Source organism: Buteo buteo, chromosome 16, assembly GCF_964188355.1.
Source record: "Buteo buteo chromosome 16, bButBut1.hap1.1, whole genome shotgun sequence".
NCBI lineage: Eukaryota > Metazoa > Chordata > Aves > Accipitriformes > Accipitridae > Buteo > Buteo buteo.
Window position 1 is genome coordinate 25332974 of NC_134186.1, and position 27778 is coordinate 25360751.

Here is a 27778-nt window from a genome sequence, read left to right on the forward strand (position 1 = left end):
GAAGATAGCATCACCACATGACAAGGAACAAAAAGCACTAGCTGTCCACCTCTGCAGCAAGTACTGTGCTCACTGATTTCAGCACCAATGTGTGAAATGAAGATACTGTGTTTCTGTACAGACGTCAAGAAAAAAAAAAAATCCTCATGATGGAAAACTTTCTGCCCTGCAAGGCTGATGTTTTGCCTTAGCTAAGCAATTTCACACAGCAGGATATTAGACCCTGCTTTTTGCAAACACAACTAGTCCTACAAACCTACTCTATTTGGGTCCAACCAATGAATTAGCCATATGTTTACAAGAAATACTAACTGCCACAGACAGAATTGCCTTCTGCTGAAGGAGATTAAAGCGTAATCTCTTTCCAGTAGATGGCACATTGATAGCACTGTATCATTTTTTAAACTTCCATCATGTGCTGTTGAAAAATTACTCTATGTTCTACACAGCCAGTTAAAAATCAAGTGACTGAAAGCAACTGCTGAACAGAGTAATCCAGGACTTTTATAAATCTCCAACTCTACATCAGAGTTTCAGCCTCCTTTTTAACAGGATGACCAATGTGGTATCAAAAGCAAAACTTCACTTTGCAACACATACTGTACTTGGGTGGAATTTTAACTGGAATTTCTCTCACATTGATCATTTTCATCCCTCAATTACATAAGAACATAAATCATTGTGTACTGCAAAATTATACACTTTTAAGACTATATCCACTCCTCAGAGTCATACTGCTCATAATTAGTATTCACATGCCAACTTCGGCTTCTTCGTATTCTTTTCAACTATTTTTTGAAAGGTGGGGAGAGACTTGAGGGGGGTTTTTTTTTACAATTTTCAAGAATGAACTACGGTTCATTTTTCATACAGGTAGTATTTTCTCAAGAAGATGAGGACCTGCTTTTACAGCTTTACACTAGATACTTTGTCCCAGTTTAGTCCCCTGAATGTTCAAGTAGTTTGTAAGACGCTTCATAAAACCAATAATTAAGTATGAAAATTTAGACTAGTTTTCCACGTCTCTCTTCAATACAGTTTAATCTGCACAAGCTCATGCAAGATACAAACCTGCATCTGCAAAAGCTGGCTTGGTGCTTCCTCCCCTTTTTAACTCTGGCATAGTGTAGCAAAGCCTGCATCACTTAAATAACTGTAGAATTTTTAATCCAAATTGACAAGAAGTTTCACACTTGACTGCTAGTGAATGTTTCCTTAGACCACTTATTAAATCAGAAAGGATAATTATTGAATCACAGTGTATTACAATTTTCCTCCAAATGTTGTATTTCAAAGAGCATTAGTGTGGTTAATATGGGCTGACACTGTAGAGTCCCTAAATAGGAAGTGGTACAAAAAAAAAAAAAAAGTACCCTTCCCTCACCAATAACAACCCTCTCCAAAGGAGTGAAGTAATGGAATAATTGAAGCATTTTGATACTCCTGGTTTCTCCCTGCATTCAGGCCTTTTCCCACTCAGAGATTTTCACAGTTATTATTTACCTGTGTTTGAGTATGTACAGAGATGTGCTCCTGCTGTACCAGACTTTGAGTACTTAACAGGCATACACTTTTGCGCTTTTTTTCCCCCCTTTTTTTTTTATTTTTAAAGTCTCAGTGAACAATTAAGGCTTAAAACATGCAGTGCTTCTGCAAAAAGCTGCTTCGATGATGATTTTATAGGAAGAGATCAAAACTAAGGGAAAAGACACATTTCCCTGATAATTGTACATGCATATAACCTCTGATAACATGCTTTACAGACTTAGAAATAAGTACCCTATAAACTTCTAACACAGCAGAGGAATACCACAGCCAAAATTTGGGCTTGATTTTCTGATAAGGAACTGGAAGTTAAGAAGCCTGAACTGAGAGCGGTGTCATTATAACAGATTTGCTCTGTACCCTGCGTTAACTTTCCATCTGTGTACATCAAGACAACGGGATAGAGTGTCTCAGCTTTATCTTTTCTTCGCTGAACATGTTACGTCTACAGCATGGAAAATATACCATCTCTGAGCAACTGAGCAGTACACAGTATCTTATTAGAACACCACATGGTTAGAACAGACTTTATTTTTAAGCTGCAATAGATTTTGTTCGTATTTTCTCAGTGATTTATTATACTTGCACAGAAAGGAATGCTTCTAGATTGCAGCAACTTTTAAACACGTTTCCTGGTGTTGAGATAACACTGCAACATCTCACCTGCATTTCAGAGTTAAAAGAGGCAAGCCCTCGGTCTGTGTTCAGATACAGAAGCCTAAACTGAGATGAGGTTGTTCAAGTGTTTATATTTTTTGCACTCTATAAGGGAAAATGTTAGCATGTTTTCAATTTCAGCTGTTTGGCTTTCTTATTTCCAATGAAACAGAGTCTATCGGGTTTTACTGCTGTATATATAAAGCTTATATTTGGTACCGTCTTGTTATATCACACAAGCTGTGGGTCAACTTATACAGGAGTAGCTCTTTTACATGATAAAAAAAGCCTAGAAACACCAAGAGAAGACTCAGTATCTTTCAGAGGATTGGGAGGGGGAGGGGGAGAGATAAGAATCAGTGAAGATATCTGCTCTAAACTTACTACCCCAGTAAAAGCTGAAATCTGTATTATTTCTTCTGAGAGCACTGAATCTGAAAAAAAAAAAAAAAACAAAACCCAAACAGCAAACAAAACAGAACTCTAAGCAAAATAGCTCTCGGTACTCACCTAGTGCTGAAGACCAGTGCAGGAAAGAGAGGCAGCAAGTAATAAGCAGAGATGAATTTCATCCTGGAGCTGCTGTGTTTTGTTCCGTTCCTCACTATCCTCTTCCCACCGACTCTTTCCCCCTCTCTCCGTTTCTTCCTCCGGCAGCTCCTCAGCCTCGCCTCGCCCGGGGAGCTGCCCGCCCTGCAGCGGGAGGGTCCTAACCCAACCAGAGCAGACAGCCCAACAGACCGAGTAAGGAAAGGGAGCTCCGAGGGGGGATTTGAGCTCCGGGAGTGATGTCACGAAGCACAGCGAGCGGCTGCCGCCGCTGCGAGCCCCCAGAGCCCGGCCGGCTGCGAGCGAGCCTTCCTCCCGCCGCGTCCTGAAGGATGCTCCGGTACCCACCGCCTCGCTGGGGGCCGGGGAGGGACGAGCGCACGGTACCGGCCACTTGGCTCTAAGGTGACAGCGGAACGTAGCCCAGAAGTGCCTCCTGGAAGGGGAAAAAAAAAAGGAAAAAAAAAAAATCCTACAGTGAAAACACCACCCATCTTTTACAATTAGCATTTTTTATTTGAAGTGCATCTAGAGAGCATCGATGATACGGAGGCAGAAATTATTTCAAGCAGGTGTCAAGTTACAGATCTGCCTGCCACTACATCTGGAAAAGGTATCGTTTCTGCAAAGCCAGAATTCACAAGTTACTATTTCAATTGGGGATTCATTCGCCCCAGTACCACATCAAGTTGAAAGGAAGAGCAGAAATAGCTTCCAAAATGGTATTTTGGAACACTGATGCCATCTCTAAAAGCCCTTCCTCACCTGCAGAAACTGATAAGACCTTCCGAGCAATTAAGACTGTTTTTCCTGCTTCCCATGTTTGTATTTCACCTGATCTTAATCTTGATTTAAATAAAACAGTGTTGGTTAAAGGTGTGTTCAGAATCCAAGTATTCCCTACCTTGAGACAAGTGAAGCTCATCTGATGGCAAATAGTATGCAAGTATAACATTTAAACAAGAATCATCTTTCTATGCAATTAAAAAAAATAAAAAAGGAAACAAACTTGTCTACAATTGAATGAAGTGTGATCATTACAAGAAAGAGTTTTGGTCATCTATGCGCTTGTCTGGTCATATGAAAGTCATCCAGAAACTACAGTCTATATCACAAGCATAAAAGTTTCCATAGTTTAAACTGGTGTGTCATTGCATTCAACTGTTTATTGAGGAGCAATCTTGGATTCCATCAAAGCAAATAGAAATTCACTGTTTGAAATGAATGGAAGCCTTTTTGAAATTAGGATGACCCTTAATAAGACATTCACATGGCATACAAATAGAATTAATAAATTAAATTACTGGTTACATTCTTCAGTAGCAAACTGAGAGGGAGGGGAGAGAAAAGAAGAAAAAGAAAAGGCAACGTACATAGCCAAAAAGGAATAAAAGAATGTATTTCTGACTCCTCTTCCTTGTGTCCCAACTCTAGTATCTTTTCTTCAGCACACCTGGCAGCAAGTTCTATTCAACCACATTAATTTAAATCAGCATTTATTGTTATTTTGATGCTACATGCCAGCATGAAAGAACAGTCATGTTACCATGGATACTTATGATAGAATAGTAAAAAGGTCATAAAAAGTGCAGTCAGCTTGTCATTTTCCAGAAAAAGCCAACCTTCCCAGGCTACCAGGCACCTCACAGTCATGTATCAGCAGCTTGCTTCTTCCCTCTTCCTTTTATGTGCACACATGCAGGGTGGAATGGATGGGAAGGTACTGGTGCATCAGGGGAGTAAATCATGCCCGATGATGCTGAGTGAGCTTAAGAAGACTCATGAAATTTTGCAACTTGACAAATTATTTTTTATTCCTATCACTTCTCTGCTTCTTTTCAGGGGTGGGGGGTGGAACAGAGAGGCCTGCTGCTAAGTCTTGGTTTCATCTCAAGGGTTTTACCATGCTTGCATGGGAGAACATGTCCACAAGTGGTTTAATGGCTCCAATAGAGGTAGTCGGCAGCTATAATAGCGCTATATCACCCAGACGTTGCATTATCATTCTTTGCATAATTTCCTTCATCCTGATCAGAATTGATTGAACAATTAGGAAGCTTTTCATGCTTACTAACACTGCTGCTTTAGTCCTGCTCTGATGCGAATATCCCATAAAGACTGTCACAGCTCAGTTTCAACCTACAAACACCTCAAGGGCTCAGTGGAAAGGATTTGTAGCAAGCTTTCCCATCTCAGGTCGGGACATGGGGGCGAGTGCTCTCAATCCACTTGGGCACAGCCTGCACACTGCCAGGCCGTTAGGAGATGGCAGCAGTGGCTAAGCAGGGATTGCAGCAATTGCAGCCCTAAATGTTGAGATACACGCAGATAAAATTGTATTACCGCAAAGAGAAACACTCAGCAGTGAATACAGGTAGGACAAAAGGAAAATTTGCATTTTTAGGGGCAAACTTGTATAATTAAGGATTGAGCACTTAATCTCAAATGCTACTCTTGTCAGACTTGATTGTGCTCAAGCTGTTTGCCTTAAGACATAAAAAAGCATCCTTTTTTCCCCTCATATTCAACTAACTGACCTTGAACTGGAGCTTTCCATTGTTTTGAAGGGTTTGGGGTTTTTTTGGTTTTTAGAGAACATGTATTTTAACAGCATAATGTGCATCTTCAGAAAAGAATAATGTATACATACCAAAAAATGGGAGAGAATTGTTCACAGTTTTTCTTAGACTTAGACTGTATAGTCAATTAGTTTAGTGTTGGGCACACTTAAAGCGGGATCAGATATTAATGTATAACAACTTCAAAGACCTTGGATAGAAATATTCCATGTAAAAACATTTTGGCTCAAATTTATTGACAATCTTATTAAATAAATAATTACTGCTAGCTTAGCAAGCAGAAGTAAGGTGATTATATACGGTCTTTTACAAACAACCATACAGAGAAAATATAAAGAAGAAAACAATGGAACCATTACTGTGAAATTCCAAGGCATTTCAAACACTAGTTGTCACAGAGGGTCTTGCAAGTTTGGCTAAATACACCAATGGTGTAGAAATACTATTGCCTACCTTAGAGAGGAAAATGAATCAACTGTCTCCTTTTGCAAAATACAGCACAAACTTTTGCTTGCCAGAGCAGAAAGACATCCACTTATGCCTGTATTTATGTAGTAACTACTATAGCAGGGGTCCTAATTTTATTTTCATTGTTTGGAAGCGATGGTAATAAAAAAAGGAATCATGAAATGATGGTGTACATTATATTCAGTTATTTTGAATGCATACGTATTAACAGAGAGAAATTTCTATAAATGCACTTAAAGAGACCATTAACTTATCTTGCTGTCAAATACTAAAATTCTAGATGTTGAAGCCTTCACGAGACTTTGCACAGAAGACTTTTAGAAGAATAAGGTCACACACTTTGGAAAAAAACATGATGTGTTTTATTTCAGGATGCTTTACAAATGCAATTGGCAAATTTCTATTTGCGAAAAAGACTACGACTGAGGTAAAGCTACGGGTAGAACTCAGCTAACCCAATTTCGTGTCCAGTGCTCTGTGAAGTAGACCACATTATGAGGTAGATATTCTATCACCACTGCAGTGCAGAGAATGCCAGCTTTTTGATTTATTTGTGTGTGTGTGTACACATATACATACACACATACATATGCATATGTATATCTGTTTTTGTTGAACTGAAGCACCATTTTAGATAACTAGAACAGTGACGATACATTTTTACACTCTATACAACATACTGCATTTCTATGTCTTAAAAAGACCAGCCAGACACACTGAGTTCCCAAGTAATAATATAGTCTCAGAAATACAGCATGATAAATAGAATCTTAAATAACGGGGGAAGTACAAAACCACAGCACACTCTTCTTAAGGATAGTTGTTGTGAGCTAGTTAACGTTGCAGTCCTCAGTGATGCAAGATGAGTGTAAGTAGGGTTCCAAGACAACACTACCACTTGAGCAGGAGCAGAAGGGACAAGCTACTTACAGGAGATGCTTCTTCAGCTCTTACATTTCTCTCTCCTCTCAAAGAAAGATTTCACTTTAAAAATAGATTTGGCATTCCTTTTCCCAATTTTTCTCCTGCTTCTCCCACTCTATCTTCTCATTCCTTCCCCCCTGAGTGGGGAGTTTCTCTGCCTTTGGAAATACTCCCCGATTTAACTAAACTCTTAAGAAACCTGCTAAGCTACCGAAGGGCAAAACATTCTTACTAAAATAGGAAGGCAAAGCACAAGTCTCAGGGTGAAGTATTTCAATACACTGGGCTTAATATTTCACATCCACATGTACAAACACAATCAGCACAAACACATACATAGAATTAATGCACACAGTTCATTACTACTCTTGATTGAAACCCGACACATCAACAATGCCGCTCTGTGAGATAATACGTTTGGGGTGACCGATTCCCAACTCAATCTTCAACACACATGCTTTTATAAACACTGCAGGAATCCACTTGCTCTGCATGATGAAGCCCTGGAGACTTGCTCGCATGGCAAAGGAAGGTTCGTGAGTGACAAGAGCACCTAAAAAGCATGGAAGAGTTTCTAGCAGTTTCTTCTTTATGAGTCTATAGTTCACCTTCATTTAAGAGAATATATTTCAGGTGAGACAGGATATTTATTATTACTTCTTACAAGTATGCACATAGCAGAAATATTCAGAATCGCAGTTAGCTAATCCACCTTTCACAGCATCTCAGAGGAAGTCTGATTATGCCATTATCTCAATTTCTTTTTTTAAATATTAAAAAATAAATTTCTAGCAGTAAGTTTAAATACCATACCACATAACATAACAGTGTTAGAGTACTAGCTCACAACATACTGATACATCATCTTCATTTGTATCCAGCTAAAACAAATGATGCAACTGCCCAAGAATAGTGCCTAACTAACTTTAGTACCAAGAAAAAAAAAAAAAAAAAAAAAGAAAAGAAAAAATTCCTGGCTACCACAGTGCTAGAATTATAGCTTAAACATCAGAGTTGAGTAAAAGCTGCTGCAAAGGTCTCTCTGAAGGTCATTTAAACTTTGTCAGAGATTTCCAAGGTAACCCCTTTTAAATCTAAGAACCAGCCAATTCAGAAGCGAGTTCATTAAAATAAAGAAGCAAATTTACTTAAATTTAACCTCGTTGTTAACCCTGCTTTTAGCAGGTTAGACTTCCAATTCGAACTACTGTTTGAACCTTTAGCAAACATATGCAGCCCACATAGGTTTGCTGTTAAAGTACAGAGAAATGAGCAATTTCATGAGCATATGATTACAGAAAAAAAAAAAAAAGAAGTTTGATTTCATTCTACAAAACACCTTTTTTTCCACTGTCCAAACCAGCAATGATTATGTATTTAATATTTAACATATCTGGGCTGCCTACCTTCATTCTGCACTGAAGGCCTACATTTTATGTAATATTACAGCTGCAGTAAACCTGGTAGCGACTACAAGGCTTGATCCAACCGCTGCATACATGATAAGAAGCAGTTGTAGAATTTCAGAGAACAGAACAACAACAGAAGTAACTCACTCAGGAATTTCTGGACTTCCCTATATTGACCACAGAGCCAGCAGTGCTGAACCTCTTCATCCATAAATTTACATTTAAATTTGTATGTGCTAGTGGGAAGGGAGAAAGAGAAGAAAACAGTACAAGGGAAATCCAGTCTTCTACTTCTTGCTGCCTAAGTTGTACAAGAGCTAGTATCAACCCTCAACATCTACAAATGACCTGCAGCATATTACTTGGTATTAGGAAACTTGAAACAATTTTTTTGTGGAAGCTTCTGCTTTGGAAGCTGTTACAAATATCTCTCCTTATACATCTAAAACAAATCATCCCTGATAACTTGCAGATGCTGTCACGTGTGGTGTGTTTGTTTAGACTCCACTATACCAAGCACGTTGAGTCCAAGGTCTCAGAGAGACCCCTTTCATTTTGTAGCTACCGGAACTAGACTTAAATCAAACATGCCACCAGGTTCACCAAGGCCACTGAAAAAAAAAAGGAGTTAGGAGACCTTCAGAAACAGTGTTTCAGTCCGCAGTCATTGACATTAAAACTCCTTTTTTAGCATCTCAGAGCTGAGGTTTGCTTATATCCAGCAGACACCTCAGAGCAAATCTGCCTTCTCATACCGAAATTCATCTCTGCCGAAGTCAGCATTCATTCAAAAATGAAGGTAGAAAAAAATACGTGCATACCAAGGTAGTTTGACAATCTACATAGAGGTCCGTTAAAGAATTATTTATTGTTTAACTCTGAAATAATTTCTGCTTTAATTTAATAAATAATATGTTAAGTTGGATAAGTTTGACTTCTATAAAACAAAAGCCACTTGATAATCCATCCAGACAAAATAAAAAACAAGTCTCAGAGAAGGGTTTTTTTTCCATTTCTGTGAGACTAATTGGTTTTAAAACTGAAAACTCTAGGCAAGAGTATTTTAATAACATTTTTAACAAAACAAGGAAAGAATAACAAATTTCAGTCACATCTGAGTAGCCCTAGAGAGTTCAGGAATCCTTCTTATTCGTCTCACAGTGGATGGACTTATTCTGGGTATCCGGTTCAACAGACCTCAGAGTATGCTAAAAATTGCTTTAAGGACTTGTTTCCATTTTAAATTACCTATTTATTTTAAAATCATTCTGGAGTTCAAGAGGACTTTTCAAATGCTTTTTTGATACATCAAATAAGGCTGAAGTTGTCCGACAACAAACTGGTTTTTATTGTGGAAGAAAAGTCTTTAAAGAATTGTCTCCTCTTAGTCAGAATATAGCCCATTTTGCACCAATTCTTTTAGCATCAATTCATTAGAGCACCCAGAAATTTTCACTTAGAAATTGAGACACTGATTAAAGGTCCCTAGAAGAGCTGTACAAATGTTTTTCTTTAAAATATTTATAGTAATTTAACACTTAGCTCTCCACTTCCCTTTCCCCCTTCCCCCCTTCCTTAATTTAAAACAGTAAAGGTAGGTTGGTACCTATGCTTAGATATAGGGCAGATAATCTCTCACAGTATATTTGGATCCTAACTGACCACCAGTTTTAAAAACAAAACAAACAAACAAACAAAATAGAAAAGAAAAAAGAGCCACATGGAGAAAGAAATCACATCCAATTAAATCAGTTGTAAAGCATTTGGTCTTCTACAGCTATAATGAGATTGAATGTGATCCAAGAAAGAATTATTACTACCAAGTCATTAGGATGTTTCAGTCTTCAACTTTACAAACATCCCAATCCAGACCATCCAAACATCAGAGCTGGTATCCATACCACTCAGACTCCTATACCCAAAGTACGTACGCATTTTTGATAAATCCACATATAATTCAATCGCCATTTACCTGGTGGGAACTTATGGTGTGAAATAATTTGAGATACTCGGGGTGCGACGGTGGAAATCACACACAGAAGCTACTGTTGATAATCTTCTCATAAGCAATCTGGCATTATAATAAGAATTTCTGACTTCATGTTAAATAACGTCAGAAGTAGTCTCTCAAAAGTATAAATGAGAGTCAGATAACATGCAATATAATGACTAGTAGCATAGAAGAGACACACATAAGCCATACCTGTATCATGTCATTCTGAAACTGCTATAGCTATTTATGATGGTCATAAATATGTTTTCCACTTCATTCTATACTGGTTTGCTTTACTGTGTTGTTTCATAATATACAAAGTTGTCACAGTGTTTTTACGGCCAAAGAGAGGTGACCTTAAGAGACTGTGAGAAAAGAAGAATGTTCCACGGTTTCGTTTCAAAGCTACAAATAGAACATGTTGCATGCGCTTATTCTCACCAGTGATATACATGTGTGCCATCCCCTCTGCATAAAGAAGTCTGCATAACTTCTCTTAATAAAGTAGGAATGTAAGGCTTTAACCAATAATTGGATTTCCTTGATGAAATAATGAGAATTTCCTAATATTTTGAACTGTTTTCTGCTACACCCTATTAAAAACCTGATTTTTGAAAAGCTAGCAGAAGTGCAGCTCTAATTCAAAATTTATTAGATATGACATGCATTAAGATTATACTATCAAGATCATATAAAAATGTCACTAATACAGAATTAATGGGAACTCAGTGAAAATTGCTACATTATATCAACAGTGAGATTGTCACACTAATATTATGCTATAATTGCATAGTTAAAAATCCTGCAGATCTCTGCATTATACTGGAACAATTGCTCTTTTTTTTAAAAGCAGTAAGTACAGTCTGAAGGAGTCATGTCAGACTACCATGTCACTACATTTATTTTTCATATTAATTATATATACATTTAGCACGTCTCATTAATGATCGAAAACATACAGTCCACACAAATGCATGGTAACGAACAAAGTAACCTCTCAGTCAAGCAAAGCAAACAAGTATGACCAGGACACTTTTGTTCTGTTTACCTGAAAAACTTCAGATGTTAAGTCATTGCTTTTTTCTCCCTGTACAGCGCTGGGAATCACAGTAGGAAAACAGCATCTGTACTTCTCCACAGCCATCTGTGATCCTATCTACAGTGAAAACTGAAACATGCAGTAAAAAGTAAGCTCAGAGCCGAGATACCGAGCTCATGAAAACCCTTGTGGTTCCACTACCTTCAGAGAAACTACTATTTTATATTTTCTCAAAATACGGCCTAAAAAGGTTTTGTAACACTTAAGAATTACCTCATTTTCTCTTTACTGCTCTGCAGTTTCAAATTAAAGCCAGCACATATATCAAATTAGACACCTAAGTGGCAAACATTACTCATATTTAAAAAGTACTAATACAAAAGATTGAACAATCTTAGTTAATGTTGGTGTTTTGTTTTGTTTTTATTTTATTTCAAACAACATTAAGATTTTGTAGGAATCTTCTTCTGGTGCAATTTTTCAACATCAAAAAAATAAGAAAAACCAAGCTATTTCAAAGGGGGCAAAACAGGTAGTTTTACAACGGCATTGAATAACCACAAGATTTACTTATTTACTCAAGCATTCCTCACTACCAAAAGTAGTAAAACAAAAAAGTTATAGTAGTCCAAATTTGTTATTTACCTTAAAATAATTTCTTCTCCATCTTTCAACACGAAATCAACCAGAATTTCCAAGCAGTGGCAAAACATAAAATTTCTTGTTCTGTTCACCTTTTCATGTCATTGCTAGATTTCACAGAATGCACCACTTCATCATCATTATTAGGAATTCTGTCAAGTATAGGGTGTGCCATATGTCACCTGTGAGGTCTATTATCAAACAGAACTTGATTCAATGAATGGATTTCAGCAGAGCCCAAAGGCTAAAACTGCAATCCTTATGCGCTCTGTTTTTCCAGCTCACCTTGCCACCAAAGTGATATGGGAGTTTTGAACATGCTTCCAAACCATGTTCCCCAATTTCTTTTCTTTAGATTGAGCTGAATGTAAAATTATGTTCACATAAATACAAAACCAGTCATAAGTGCAAAAAACTAATTTAAAAAGAAGATTTAATAAGCCTGTTTTAAGGTAGCTGAAAAACCGAAAAGACTAACGTGGACGAACATAATGAAAAAAAGCAAAGAGAAAAGCCCTCTCCTACCACATGGAGATTGCTGCAGGACCTAAGGGAAACACATTCAGAAGTGTGAAAGGCACCGTCCCATGCACAGTCATTTTGCAAAAATTTAAACAAGCAAAGTAGACAAGATATCACAAAGCAGACTTCAGACATATTTTCCAAAACCCAGTTGGAATTCCTGTGCTTAAATGGATGCTAAAATAAATGACTGCAACATAAATCCTATGATAACCAACTAGATATATATAGAGAGAGAGATACTTTTTTCCTAGATATATACATTTTCTTTCTACAGGAACATTTTGCTTTACTACTTTCTTTCATAAATACAAGTTTTTTACTCATTCATGAGCTGTCCTTTCAGATTTTAGGAGAAATATGTATCCAAATAGTCATATGCGAATCACTGAACAGTAACACAGGAACAACAGCACTTCTCTCTGTAGATCTTTTGTCCATTCCCACCTCTCCTCTCTAATCTAGTTTTCTACTAGCAAAAGATGTACCAGTACCAATGGCTGGAAAGCTCAACTGGAGAAACAAAGAACGACACAAGGGACTGTCTGGCAAGGCACAGAGCTACAAGTCAACCTCTATTCAGTCACCTTAAGGCTGGATGCACTGCTGCTTTTCTTTCAAGAAATGTGGATTCTTGCAATGGGGAATACATCTAACAACTATTCTTGTTGAATAACCGCTGGCTAGAAGGTTGGAGAAGGGATATGATTTTTTGTCACAGCAATGAACCGCGTTACAAAGAGCTCATGCAAAGAAGGTCGGCATTCAAGCACAGCATGCAACGTGGCATCTACACACATAACTATGCAGTTTTCAAATCCCATTCTTTAACCACAATAGGTTCTGTGGAAAAGTCATTTATTTGAACTCTGCATGAGGTAGGATGATTTGGCCCTAAGTACACCAGCATTTCAATAAAACCCTCCAGAAAAAGCACTTCACAGCGTAATTAACTAGAAAAACGGAGTTTTCGTTCTGGCCCAAGCTGAGAAAAGCCAGTGAGTACCCATCACAACATAAAGCACGACACGTGAAGGGCACTTGAGACATTTAAGCCACCTCTGTTTAAAATAGAGACCAAACACATCCAGGCAGAACTCCAAAGTTGACAATACATTGCTAAACCCAGTGACACTGAGCTTCCTAAAGGTCCGCTTAAAGACACATTTCAGCTTCTGCACGTATTAAGTACATAATATACCAATATGAAATCGTGTATTCGGAACCATCTGCTCCTACGTTTTCACGCGAATTTGTGATTATATTCGCCTTCTAACATCACCTTTGCTAAAAAGACACCAAAAGAAACCAAGCGTTTCTCTGACATTTCTAGCTCCATCTTTGTGAAGTTGTATTCTGCATCTTTCTCAGAGGGCAGATCACTCTGAATTTAAGGCAGCATATTGTTTCCCATTTTTAAATAGGCTGCTGAGAGATTGGTAAAGCAAGAGGCATACTTCAAATGGGGCTCATTTTTTGTAGCCAAGGTACCCAGCGTGAGGCTGGCATATATGAAGATGACTGAATTGGGAAAAATTCAATTAAGGAAAGCAGGAAGAATACTCAACAGTAACTGATAATTTAAAAAGTAGAAGATCATATTGTCTGCAAACCTATTCTGACATAATTCTGCTCATCTTCTAGTCTTGTATTCTGTCTATACTGGAAGGTGTAATGGAGTGTTTTGGTTTTTAAATAAAGCAGCAGTTAGAGGAGATGGCTGAGATTCTTGGAGAGTAAGATTGAAGCATCATGCTACTATAGCCTTAAAATTAAACAGTACACTCTTTGTATCCCTTCTCAAATATCGAAGTTATAGCTAAACTGTCATCAATACCAATTTTTGTGAATCTCCAAAGGGTAAGTCTATTACCAAGAACGTGCAAATCAAAGTATGCAGCAATATATTAGTATTTAATATCATCCAATAAAGGGATAGGAAGTGATGAAAGGGTTTGTTTACGATTTCTGAAGTATGAAAGAATTATCCGCATGTAATTCACACTGTACAGAGACTATCTTGGCTGGTGATTTTTGCCCATAACGGAACAGGCGTGACTGAAAGATTAACTCACTCAATACATTATTTGAGCATTTCTACTGAGATTTGTTATTAATCTAGGACAAACCATGACATTTTAAAACTTCACCCTGGCTACCCTTTGAAATCTATTAAATTACATCTTAGTTTATGAAGAATTTTTTATATAATCCTTCAGCTAATCACTTTTCATTAGCTAGCGAAGGCTAATGTATACAAATGCTAATTTTTGAAAATCAATATTTAACCATGGAAAATTCCATAAATACTAGGAATAACTTTAAAAATTGGTATGTATCTACAAAATGCAAATTAATACTTCGTGTTCTTCTTTAGTTTACTCATTCCCCTAAGAAACATCACAACTTACAACATTCCACATAAAGTGGTTAAATCCTCTCTAACCAACTTTCCTGTATTTTCTTTGACCCTTATGCTTTTGTACTAAACTACCTTTAATTTTTTATGGTTCAAGACTTTCCTACCGTAGTTCCTTAATTTGGGCTTGATTCTGTCATAGAATTTAACAGAAAGAAGAGGTTTTGCAGGTCACAAACGAGGCATATAATTACCTGCTTTTCTCTACCACCCCCAGCTGTCTGGCAACTGCTTGTCACACAAAAATGTGAATCGCACAATCTGGTATAGCACTGTAAGTGACAAGGCGAAGCCCACCAAAAAGTTAATTTGGTAACAGGCTACATGAGTGAGAACCATAACACATAGGATTTAGGGTGGTTAGCTTCTCTGTTTTGTTGTTTGCTGTCCTCTGGGAAAGATGCCTGCCTTTACCAAAGTCTTCCAAATATCACCGTACTGACCTTTCAACTCTTCAAAGCCGTCATGAACTTCTCCCCGTTTGCATCCTTTCACACAAGGAACTACTCCGTCTGCTTCAGAATCATTTATAATACTGAACACAAAAGTCTTTAAACCATATTTTTACAGTTACAGATTATCTTCAATATGCAATACTATGTTACTGTTTCTCCCCAGCCTTGGGCAAAGCCTATAGAATCATAATTTCAGTAGATTTGACTGAGCCTGATTGCAGAAACGCTCTGAGGCAAGTAAATATTAGATAGCCTAGGTAACCACAGTGGCTTTTATATAACAGGAGACAGAACTAGTGCACTCATTCCATTTTTCCATTTTATCTAAATATACTCACACTAAGCATAATTACAATGTCTTAAAAACAAAACAGTTCAACCCTGCTATTATGCTATTCTACTTTAGAGAAGCACTTAATTCCACTCCAATAAAAAGTGACATTTTGTGCATTAAACTCACTATTTTTCTTATGAAGTAAGCGAGAAAAATAAACTAATGTAAAAACACAATAAACTAAGCTCCATTGGGTAGCTCTTTGATCTCCCAAGTAGTTCGACTATTTGTAACTTTGAAGTCTATCCACGGTGACAAGTGATCTAGCCCTTTACAAAGAAGGTCATACGCAACACACAGAGATGAACTTTGCTTATAACACCAGTGTTTGTAATTGAGGTTTGATATCCCTGCATACTTCCATCCAGTTTGAAAGTCCTTTCTGAAATCACCTATCCACTTTGCTCAAGCTTCTACAAACTGAGGTTTTATAAACATTATTTTCCATCCTATGCAGAATAGTACCTTGCTGGACTTCAGGTACTCACGCTGCATTTCAGTCTACAGCTCTTGCTAGAAGCAGACAGGGCTGAGCAATATCCAAAGTCAAATACATGCTTTAGATGCTGCATACCTGTTCTTTCCTTAGAAAAACAGTACCATGCAGCATCCATTGAACTAGCAGCCCCAACCCCAGACAAAACAATTAGCAGGATTATGCTATTTATCACACTCAAGAACAATTTTAACAGTATCTCTCTTGTAATAAGAGTGTATCAGCTTTTCCAAAAAGCTAATTAAGGATGGGGAAGGAGCCCAGTGATCTCCATGTGTAACCATTGTTAAATTATGTATTAAAACCTTGGCACTTTTTGCCTTAACTTATTAAGCTCTTCACAGAAATGCAGATTGCAGAAGTTAACATAACTTAATTCTGAACAAGGTGATACTGCTTATACTTTCCATACAGCCTTGCAGCATACCTTCCAAATCCAACTGCCATGTTACTGATGACAGAAGATAATTCTGTGTATGTGATTTATGCTTTACGGTTTTTCCCCCCTTCTTTAGTCATTCTCTTTTTTGGACATTTATCCTTCTCAGCCACGTACCAGCTATATGTCTTCTTGCTCACAAAGCAGCAGGTGGTGATGAATAAACACTGCTGCGTAACTTCCTCAGAAGAGGCATAGCCCTGTACTAGTCATCTGCACAAAAATCTCATTGTAAATAGCATCTAAGCAAGCGACAGATGTTTTAGTGTAACCAGACTGTCAGGGTAGCGTACAGGTTTTGTTGCCCCCCCCTCCAATTTAGCATTTTTGGGCTGTGCTAACACAAATACAGCTCCATCAAACATCAGTGTAATTGCCTGTCAATTCTTCTCTCCTCCTCCTCTTCCATTCATTCTGTCCATGCATGCCCTGTTCCACCACCCCACCCCTTCCCCAGCAGATAAATAATTCCCAGGAAGATTTTTGCAAAGAACATATTTCCTTGATAATCTTAGAACATGTACAGAAATTATTGGTTACTTTGTAAAAACATAGAAAGTAACCATTAAAGAGACTTCATATATATATGTACATATAACTACATTCTACATATAAATCTAAACGATCTAATGCTATATATCATCTCAACTTCAGCACTTCACAATAGCCAAACATTAACACATGCAAGATGAAAATCAAATTGAACCAATTATTTCAGGATTTTGCAAGCTTGAAATTGTAGTAGAGCATAATCTATTCTAACAGAGCTTAAAAAAAAAAATAGGTATCACTGCAGCACATATTTAGAAACATGCTTGGCCTCAAATATGGACTATTCCCAGAGGCAATATACTTCAGAGCTTCGTCTTTCATATGTATTGTCAAAGCCAGAAGCTAAAATACAATAGTTCCTAATACAGGAACATAAAAACGTTTTTTAGGTGAGACTGGTATAGAATAATCTTTGGATAGTTGCTTGTTTGGATTATTTCAGAAGAATATTCAGGAATCCCCATGCAGGATTCCTAGGCAACTTAATTTCAGTTAACAGTTAATTTCCTTTCTCAGGCTTACTGTTTATGTCCAAGTAAAACAAACTTGAAAACCTGTATTTATTTTTTTTAAGCCTAATCTAATCTAACAACAGGTACATTCATTCACGCTCAAACCTTTTTCCTAATCAATTCGTTAATATCTGACATTCTGCAGAAAACAGTTCCATTAAAAAAAGGTTGTATAAGAAAAAAAAATCTCATTAAATTAGCATTAAAACTCATCTCAAACTCATTAATTTTCAATTTATTTGATTTACTTTTCTTATGTTCTGTCAAGGAGTAGCATAGGTATAGTCCACTATAATTCTTATAAAATAATTTTAATGATTTAAATGGTTGTTTGTTTGTTTGTTTCATTTGTATCCACTCCGTGTTTTCCGGGTGCATTGGCGAGCAGTTGAGATGATTACCGCCCTCTCACAGCAACAGCAAGTCCTTTTCCTGTAGTTAGTTTCAGACCTACCAGTTATGAGTTTCTAAAATTTTACCATGCAGATTTTGATCTCCAGTTGTCAACCCTAAATCTGCCAGACATCTGCTTCTGTTGAGTTCTTCTGGAATAGCTTCCCTGTTCTTTCCAAATGATCTGTCACCTACTGTGACAGATTTTCTACCACAGATTAATATACCTTCCTAAATCATTAATAAAGCTATCTCTGTGCTCTAAGTCCTATTCCAAAATATTTTTTTCCATACTGTAACCAACTGTTTGTTTTCTTAAAGACTTTTTCTCTTAGCTTGTTTTTGGTCCATGAAAAGTTACCTACCACTTAAAGTCAATTTATTTTTTTCTCCCTTGAAAGCCGCTTAGAGGGATTTTGTCACATGCTTTTAAGAACTTGAGATATCATTTATCTTCTACTTTATTTGTTTTATTTTTTTAAATAGAGATACTTGCTTAATGCTGTGGCAGAGCAACATACGGAATGGCCCAGGACAGGGGGAGACCAAGATGACTTCACCTATTGATCCTGAGGCTGAACCAATGTAATTTAAAGCAATTCAAGAGCTAGGGCTGAGACAGACCCTCATGGCCACGTTCTCTGTATCAGCTGCAAGAGGGGCTGGGAGGAAGAGGGAAATCTGCCTCTACCTCTTAAGTGCTTCTTCTGGGGATGATCATCCCTTATATTGGACCCTCAAGGATCCTGGTTCTCAAATCACACAAAAAATAGCCCCCAGAAGGTGGCAGAACTTAAAATTCCCAGACTGACTAACATGCAAAATTTCACCCTTGAATCCCAGCATGAATTATCATATCAGGATTTGCAAATGCCTTCCCACCAATGCAAGACAGAAAAACTAATTATAAAACATCCCTAACTTTCTAATACTGAAAAACCCTGAAAATTAATTCAACACACAGCTTTTGAGTTTAAGGGCATTCTTCTTTGTAGAAGCATACGTCAGGATTTCATGAAGCTGCAGTGACTAGCAGCACTGTTGGATATTTAGCCTCACAAGATAACAGATTCCAGTAGCGCAAGTCACGTCTGTATTCATGAGCGACAGCTATTCAGCGAAAGAAGAGTAGTACGAGTTCATCCCTGACATTGATTCTCAGTCCATCTTAAGGCATCAAGAAATGGGAAAAGGTATTTTCTGGATTATTCTAGCAATTCTCAAACCCAATAATAAAATAATTTTCCCATTCTTAGATACAGGGACAAAAGATCAGTAATTCACAGCATGTGAATTACAAGGTTAATATGACTTATGTTTACAGAGAAAGATATCCAGCATTTTTGAACTAGGCAGGCTTCTTTTATTAGCTTAATTTTATTAGTAGTTCAAAGTGTTTTATCTGTAAGACATTATAGAGAATTTAATTGGTTATTATTTCTGGCAAGCTCACACATTCACAGGCTAGTTTGATCCTTGTCACACGATACAAACAAAACCATTGCATATTTTATTAGATTTAATGATTAGGTATGTGTTTTTCAAGCACAGACAGACTGGCACACTGCAGAGAATGTTATGTAGTTAAGGTATTCAAACTACAGCTGTGATCACCATAGGTCTTGCTTATACCTATCGCCATCGCTTTGCAAAGAGGAGTGCTGGGGAATCTTTCCCATGGATTTGCCAGAAAGCAGGGAAGGAAAAAAAAAAACAAAACAAAACAAACACAATACCACAAAATAGCCAGCCAAACAAAAAACAAAACAAAACAAAACAAAAAAAACACTTGTCTTGTGCTGGTTAGAAACCTAGGTAGACAGCCTCACTTCATATGCATGTGAAAAGATAAGAACATGAAACAGAAACCAGTTACTTATGTCTGATAGAAAGTTTCATCTTGAATTTCAAAGGGAGGGCAAGGGTGCTGCCCCTGAAACACTCTAGAGTACTTTGGACCAAAATTTCTGATTTAGTTTGTGGCAAGTCCACTTATTTTTTGGTTATGCCTGCAGCTGGGCAGGTAGCCAGACTGCTATGTGCAGTTAGTGAATGCTGTTAAAGGATGCATTTACAATAACTGTAATTTAGGTAGCTTGGACCAACACACTACTTGGCCTAACACACTACTTGGCCTTAGAATAGACAATTTCAGCAAAATAATTTAGTGCTTTTTTGTTACCGTCCTAATGCACTCCATGCTACTAATGCCACAAAGTGGCTGGCTTCACGCTGTCGCTGAAAATCTGTAGTCTTAGTCCAGAGCAGACTTTGTGAGGGCTTAAGAATCTCATCTTGTATGTTTACACTAGGAAGTTGTTGGCACTTTAGAAGAGTTGGTTGCTCCAATCATACCTACCTTAAAGCTCACTTGAAAAGCTCAACCTTTATTTCTCTCAACAATAAATTGCCTGAGAAAGGAGAAAATTCTTCACAGTAATATTTCAGTAGCTTTAGTCTCAAATTAAAGTGTTTTGTAAAGATTTTCTAACTATGATTTTCAGTAAAGTCTTCTTTTAAAACATATGATTAATGACAGGATCTCAAGTGAGGGTGTTTTTTTGAGCACAATAGTAAACAATGAGTCTTGTATTTCTTACCCAGAAAGCTACTAAAAAGGAAAAGAGGGCAGAAGGCAGCCCTAACAAGCTAAGCCTACTGAAATTAATGGAGAATCTGTGCTCAAAATCCAAAGGGAACTTGTGAGGGAAAAAACGTCTCTATAGAAAATTAATCTTTGATCTCTAGTTTTCAAATGTTTGGCCTTGCTCTCAAAAATGCTTTCTTCTACCTATTCATAAGGTTAAGCACAGAGAACATCAGACTAAGTTCATCAATACTACTTCACCAATTTATGTCATCCTCGATTTGGATTTTCTTACAGGATTGAAAGGTGAATCATAATAAATGTAAATATTATCATTGACTTAGTCTATATTACTTACCTACACAGCTAAAAAGAATACAGTAACCCAACATCCATTCTATACAGGAAATCACTAAAGTGTCAAATAAACAAAGAACCTCTGAAACTTAGCTTTCTGAGATGTCTTTCCCTCTAAATTCCTATATGGAAATCAAGTGGACTTCACAAAGGTAGATGGAAAGCAATTGCAAACTTCCTAACTTATCAGTGACTTATCTATTTCATACTTCATTCTTTTTCCTAAAGGAATGTGGATTCTGACAGCCAGTATATTTCTTCTATGGCTATATAAACCGCTGTGGGTCATGCTTCAGTTTCAGTACATTATCATTTTTGTATTTTTTATTTCACCTTCATTAATTTTCAAGTCCTTTGGCACCTAGGGATATCTTTTTTTCTTCATACTTTATCAGTCTCAGGCATCTTGTGCAAAAAGGAGCTAATCATTTCCAAATTCTTTGGTTAACTGAGACCAACAATCTGTCCAGTCTCCTGAGGTTAATTCATAAAACCTTTACCAAATGTTTTTATGAAATTACAATTATAATATCAATCAATAGTAACAATTGCTCTGATTATTAAAGTACTTTCTGCTGCAACTATACTTTAATTCAAAAACTTCATGATCTGTTATGTTATAGGTATATGAAACTATTTTCTAGCTTGCATTTTACTTTGAGGTGTTGCAACGTATGCCTATTAACCCTAATACAATGGAATTACTTTTGAAAGAATAGTTGGGTGATATGTCCAAATTTTTTCTTAAAGTGTCTACATTTTTATCTATACATAGAAATGCATGCATATATAGATAAGCAAGACTGCATGGAAAGGTGACAAAACAGCAATTGCTCATTGTTTGTGGATTGTTAAGAAAAAGAAGGACCTTGTAGTCTGCTTCTAATCAAGTCCATCTGGATTCTCATTGTCTGATTAGGAGAGATATGTAAAGTATATTTTATCCTTGAGTCATTTTTGCAAGACAGCCCAGCCCTCGCCTTCGAATAACCCCAAATCTAATACTTCTTCTCCAAGTTAGGAGTTCAGACTTACAAATAACTTTAGTCCATTCTAACAGAAGTGTTTTGGCCCTATTTTTAAAAGCATATAATTTTTTTAATCTATCACTCTCTCTCACCATCCCTCCTCCCTCTCTCCTTTAACTCCTCTTTCTCACTTAATGGATGTACCAACTTTTTCCTCTTGTCAGTTCTTCCTTTTAAACACCACCAGACCTTTTTTTTTTTTTTTTAATCTTGTGTTTGCATGTATTGTCAATATGACTAAGATAAACCGGTGGTCCTTCAACAGACGGAGGAACAAAAGTTTTGTTTTCAACAGACTTATCAAAATAAATTAATTTATTGTGCCTAGAAGAGCCATCACAAGGTAGACTAAGCACTTGGACAGTTACCTATTGCAAAGCTGATGGGAAGTTCTAGAGGCAGAATTGGCCGATTTCAGGCTGTTCTGTCCCCATATTGATTCTTGATAAAATTAACTGACAAAATAACCAAGGAATCATTTTGGCAAAGGCAACGAAAACTAAGTATAAGACTTCTCCTCACTGTAAAAGAAGAGCAATAATCCCATTATTATAAGTGATCATGTTTTTGATAGTTTCCAACACTGATCGTAAAGATTTTAATAAAAGTTATAGGTGCAAGTTTTATTTCAGGGATTACTGCTTCATCATGCCTTACAGTGGCAGTCACAGTGCACTGTATTTTGTCTCATCTCTATTTGTTCTTCACACACAAGAGCAAAAGGACATTCCCGTTTCTCCTTTTTCACTATTGGAAGAGGTAAGTTCAGGTTTACCTGTCAAAACAGGTAAGCATTACACCTCCAATCAACCACAAATCAGACACAACAACAAAGGACAAATAAGTAACAAAGTAATGACTTCCTCTCATTATGAGGCTGGATAATTTATTCACTCATTTTCAGGTTTTTTTATTCTTTACATATGGGTATTTATATCTGTCTGATTGAATCATTACTGTTTACTGGAAAGGGTACTCTATTTTTCAACTCTAAATATAGAATTTATTCAGCAATGGGCCATAGCAATGTCACAGCATCACAAAACCAGTCACCAAATTTTATCCACAGAAGAAAGTTGCATGCACCTCGGTTAACTGATCTTGAAGCAATACTCATTGGCTAAAACATTCAGCCACTTAGCCTCTGCAATTACTAGAATATTCCTTGTGACAAATTTATGTCATTACTCATCTCCTCAGGGAGAGGAGAGAGTAGAAGCCTAACTACACACTGTCTGCAGCTGAAAGATTCTCAGTGATATATTGTTGAGGAGTGGATAGACAAAACCGTTTAGGTTTAGATCACAACAGAGGCACTCCACTCCCAAAACTGAGATTTTTTTCAAATGTCTGTGGGAAATTTGACTTTTAGGGCATACACAAACACATCAATTCACATGTGCCACAGTCTCCAAAGACTTCACCTTTACCCAGGCTCAATATCAAATCTATTCAGATCCACCCGCAGAGCAGTGTGTATAAACAAGCTATGGTTCCAAAATCTGTCTTGCCATAGGAGCACATACTACATTTAGAACCGTGTCTCCCTAAGCTAGATTCTTTGTTTTGCATCAAACTACCTGAAGTATTCCTCTGCCACACTGAAACGTAACCACCACCCCCAGGTGACCTCCATGCAGCACACAACTTCTATGCAAGTCATATAGCCTGAAAACTTGACAGAAATCAAGTTCTCTGCAAGACTTTGAAAGCCAACCGATTTACAGGTTCATTTACGTGATACTATTGTGTATCTGTATAATAGAAATGTTTGGTCGATTAATGTGTAAGACTCTACACCTCCATTCCAATACAGGTGAATGTTTTGTGCATGTGTTGAAGGCTTTAAAGGGAACTATGTTCATACATTTCTGTTCCTTCTGAATAATAATGCTCCAGTTAATGAAAGAAACCTCAAATTGTCACTTAAATACTGATAGGATTTTCCTTGTAAAATGATATTTTAATGGGTTCTAATTGGCTTTATGTAACAGTGTATTTCACTATTGATTACTCTTAGTGCTGCTGTATTGTTGCACAGGACATGATAAGCAGCTTCTCTTCCAAAAGCAGTTTGTTTAAGTTAGTGACGAATTTTTCTAATGTGCAGTCTAGAGAAATTCCTTTTAGAAATTTATTTGCTCTAAGTAAGCTCTTCCTCTTTCTCCATCTACACATCCCTCTTCTGGGGGAGCAATCCCAGTCATCAGGTTAGGAAAAAAAAAAATAATCACTGGACTATAATCAGTTTAAGGAAAATCGCAACCAGTTAGAGACTTGCAAAAGTAGTTGTTACTCAGAATATTCATATTCCAAAAGGTAGGAGATAATCTAAAGTTACAAAGTGAGTTTGGATGTTTTGAAATTTATCATTGCCTTTTTAAAAAAGGGTGGGGGTCATGGGGAGTTGTTCAAAAGAGCCTCCTTGCTTACGGGAGCACTAGCTCCAAGCTGATACTTCCTTAGGTTTATTTTTGTTTCAGTATCTTATTTTTTGTTAAAGTTACCATTCAGGATCAGATTGAAGTAGTGCCAACAAAAATGCTTTGAAGCTTTGCTCATGCACTTTACCTGCCATGGGAACTAGATCAAATCACTGATGACTAGAAACCTGAAGTCTATTTAATTTACAGTAGTGTGAACCATATGCGACAATACTAACTTTCTGTCCAAATCTCATAAGCTGCCTACAACTTAAAGCTGTGCAAACTGCAACTTAAAGGTACAATAGCCAGCTTTTTCACACACAAAAAAGGAAAAATTTTAAATGCTAGTTTTAGTGTGTTCTCTTTAGCTCATAGCCTTAATCTCTTTACTATTTCCACAGAGAGGGAAGGGAAAAATAGAACATTTTTTCTTCAGTTATGGCACTTCGTATCTTCTATTTCATGTAACTAGGTGGCAGACCTTAAACAAAAATCCTTGCTGACTAATCCACAAATAAAAGAAGGATGAGCTTGCTTTCAGAGAACTGAGGTTGATGCAAAAAGTCTAAAACTTTCCTTACATATATGTCAAGTTTTCAGGAACAAGACTTTTCCTTATGTTTGAAGACTCTGAAGATATAAAAGGTGTTGCAATTTTAACACACACACACACCCCTCCCAGTGATATATATATATATTAGTCAGCTAAAGACTAGAAATGAAGTTCTATAAGTGGGTACAAACATTAACTGCATGAATCATCATCAGGATGTTTAGAGAATTTGCAACTCCAAAATTCTACAGCTGGAGGCATTCACATAAAGTCTGCTAGGGCACAATGGAGGCACTCAAGCGATGTGACTAAGTCATCAGATGCATCATTTGATGTAGTGTAGATGAGTCATCAGATGTATAAGTGGCAAACTTGCATAGAATAGGGATCAGGCTTAATTCAAATTATTGGGCAGTATCTTGGTGTAGTTAGAGTCTGTGTGCAGAATTAAGCTCTTCAGAGAGTTAATTCAACAGAGATATGATTTCTTGAGTCTAAGAATAACAGAGAATTTCCTTCCTGTACATCTTTGAGCAAGACTTGCTTCATATTTAATTTCTTTCAAAGCAGATTTCTTTATAGAACATTGAGATCCATGCATTAAAAAAAACTATAATTTTGCCACTTCAGTCATCCTCTTTTACTTATACTTCTGAGAAATATTATTATAGTGTACTTCAGTACAGCTGGCTTGGAAAAATTTCCTATTTCTAATACGACAGTACGAATTTAAATTTCTTTCCTTCACCATTTCTGTCCATGACAAGAATTTTCCATTAAACCAGAAACATTGACAATTTTTCAGAAAGTGTCAATTCTTTAGCTGTATCTTTAATTCAAAGCTGATTAAATTAGATTTAGTTAAAAACCCAACAAAATACAAGGGAAATATATATTCAATAATATGAAAAGAAAAAGTTCAACACCCCCCCAAAAAAAAACCCCTGTATTGTTCATCAACTTGTTGTACACTATCAGTTGATCAGAGAGTACATAGATCAAATTTGTGCCTTTAGCTGATTCTATAGTGCACAGATATATTAATGACTTTTTCTGCAATTCAGAGCAAAGGGGTTTGGTTTTTTTTCCTCTTGTTAAAAAAACCCAACTTCTTGATTATAGAGAAAAGTCTGATTTACTAATGGTGTCATTTAAAATCAGAACTTGGTAAGTTGTGGCAAAGACATGTATAAAGGACTTCACTTTATTAAAGCCAAACACGAAGCAAATAAACCTCTGTAACAATAGAGAGCACAACTACTTCTAACAAGTTTGTATGGAGTGTTTAAAGTGTAAATCAAGTTAAACATATATAGTTAATGTATAATTACATATACACAATCTAGACTTACTCATTTTCCCCCAAAAAACCTGAGTGTATAACACAGTAGATGACAACTATTAATTCTTGCAAAATTGCTACAAATCACTTGATTACACTGTCTGATTTAAAAAAAATTATTTTCCCTTCCATTAAATCCAAAGGTAGTTTCGCTCTTACTGCAGTAGTGCAATCATTAGACTAATTGCCTTTTCATGGATTTAAATCACTCCTACTTTTCCATGAGTTACTCTGTTCAGTATTAGGGGAGATAAGCTTTGCTTTCATTTTTTATTAAACACCACAGAAATCCAGTATATGGAACAAGTCATGAGGACATCAGAATAGTTCCACAGACACGTAGCCCATCTCTGCTTCTGACAGCGACTGGAAACAGACATCTGAAGAAGGACCACTTAAAAAACTTCCCCCAACTGAAGTGCAAGCCACTGAAAGCTGGGAAGAACAGGTTTCCCGGGCATTTACACAGCCCTCACTGGATTTCTCTTTCAACAGCTTTTACAGGGCTTCCTTGAACCCACAGATTTTCCTCCTAGTTGGACTGACTTTCCAACGAGACAGATATTTCTCACGCTTCCATTTACTCCAGTTTTGCTGCAGTCACCTACTGCAAGACTGACCCCTGACTACCCATCAAAAAGAAGAGCTTCTAGCTACACAAAAGCACAGCTGTTTGGCACAAGGCCCACCTTACGCTACTTTCAGCTATAGCCAGGACCTTTGCTAGACGTTACTTGGGCCCACATTTGTCCCTCTTCTTTGCTTCATTTCTGTTGACAGAAGCCACTTTTGTGGTAGCGATCCCCAAGAAGCATCAAGCTGCTTTTGAGAACAAACTTATACAGCAGTGTACAGTACATTTCTTACTGTTTCTTTCAAGTACCTTGCACTGCATGCAGTAACTACCATCACAGCGAATGAGTACTTTGTGCTGGCAAAACTACTCTTAGACATTCCCAGTTTTAGTCATTCCTTTCTCACTACACAGTGCAGTAACAAGATGATATTTATTTCTCTCACAGATAATTTGATAAAATATTTCAGTCCAGAAAAAGGAATTTTTAGATTGCCAGATTTTATTAAACTTGAATTTTAATACAGGAATTTATATTTAGTTATACAGATAATAATTTTAGCTTTTTTATGACAGTCAATAACAAATATTAAGTACAGTACATGACACCAAAGCTACATAGTACAGCATAAAAATTATAAGATCTAAAGCTCCCACACTCTACCAGATTCATAGTGTAATAGCTACATGGGGGAAAAAAAAAAAAAAAGCACAACACTGACAGCTAGCAATAATGAAAAGCTAATACAGATAATAAGTCACTGTGAAGAAACATTAGATCGTATAATCCTGCTACAACTATTTAGAAAAGACTGGAAGACCATATCCTTTTTAAAACAAAAAACATGTAAAGAACCAACCCACACTCCATGCTGGGAACAAGTAGTTCTGAGACACAGCATGTTTAGCAACTCAAGTATAACAACTTTGTCTGGGTACCAGCTTGTACAGGGTTCTCCAGTACATCACTTACTCTTCAGTGTT

The 27778-nt window shown here is 36.9% G+C and overlaps 1 protein-coding gene across 1 annotated transcript in view; it reads right to left on the reverse strand.

Annotated features, from left to right (window-relative positions):
* LUZP2 (leucine zipper protein 2) overlaps positions 1 to 27778 on the reverse strand; it is a 282593-nt gene that overhangs the window by 202508 nt on the left and 52307 nt on the right. Inside the window, exon 2 of the mRNA XM_075047108.1 lies at positions 2713 to 3187. Within this exon, the coding sequence (XP_074903209.1) occupies positions 2713 to 2774 (62 nt within the window). The 5' untranslated portion in view covers positions 2775 to 3187. The remainder of the gene's footprint in view (positions 1 to 2712; positions 3188 to 27778) is intronic.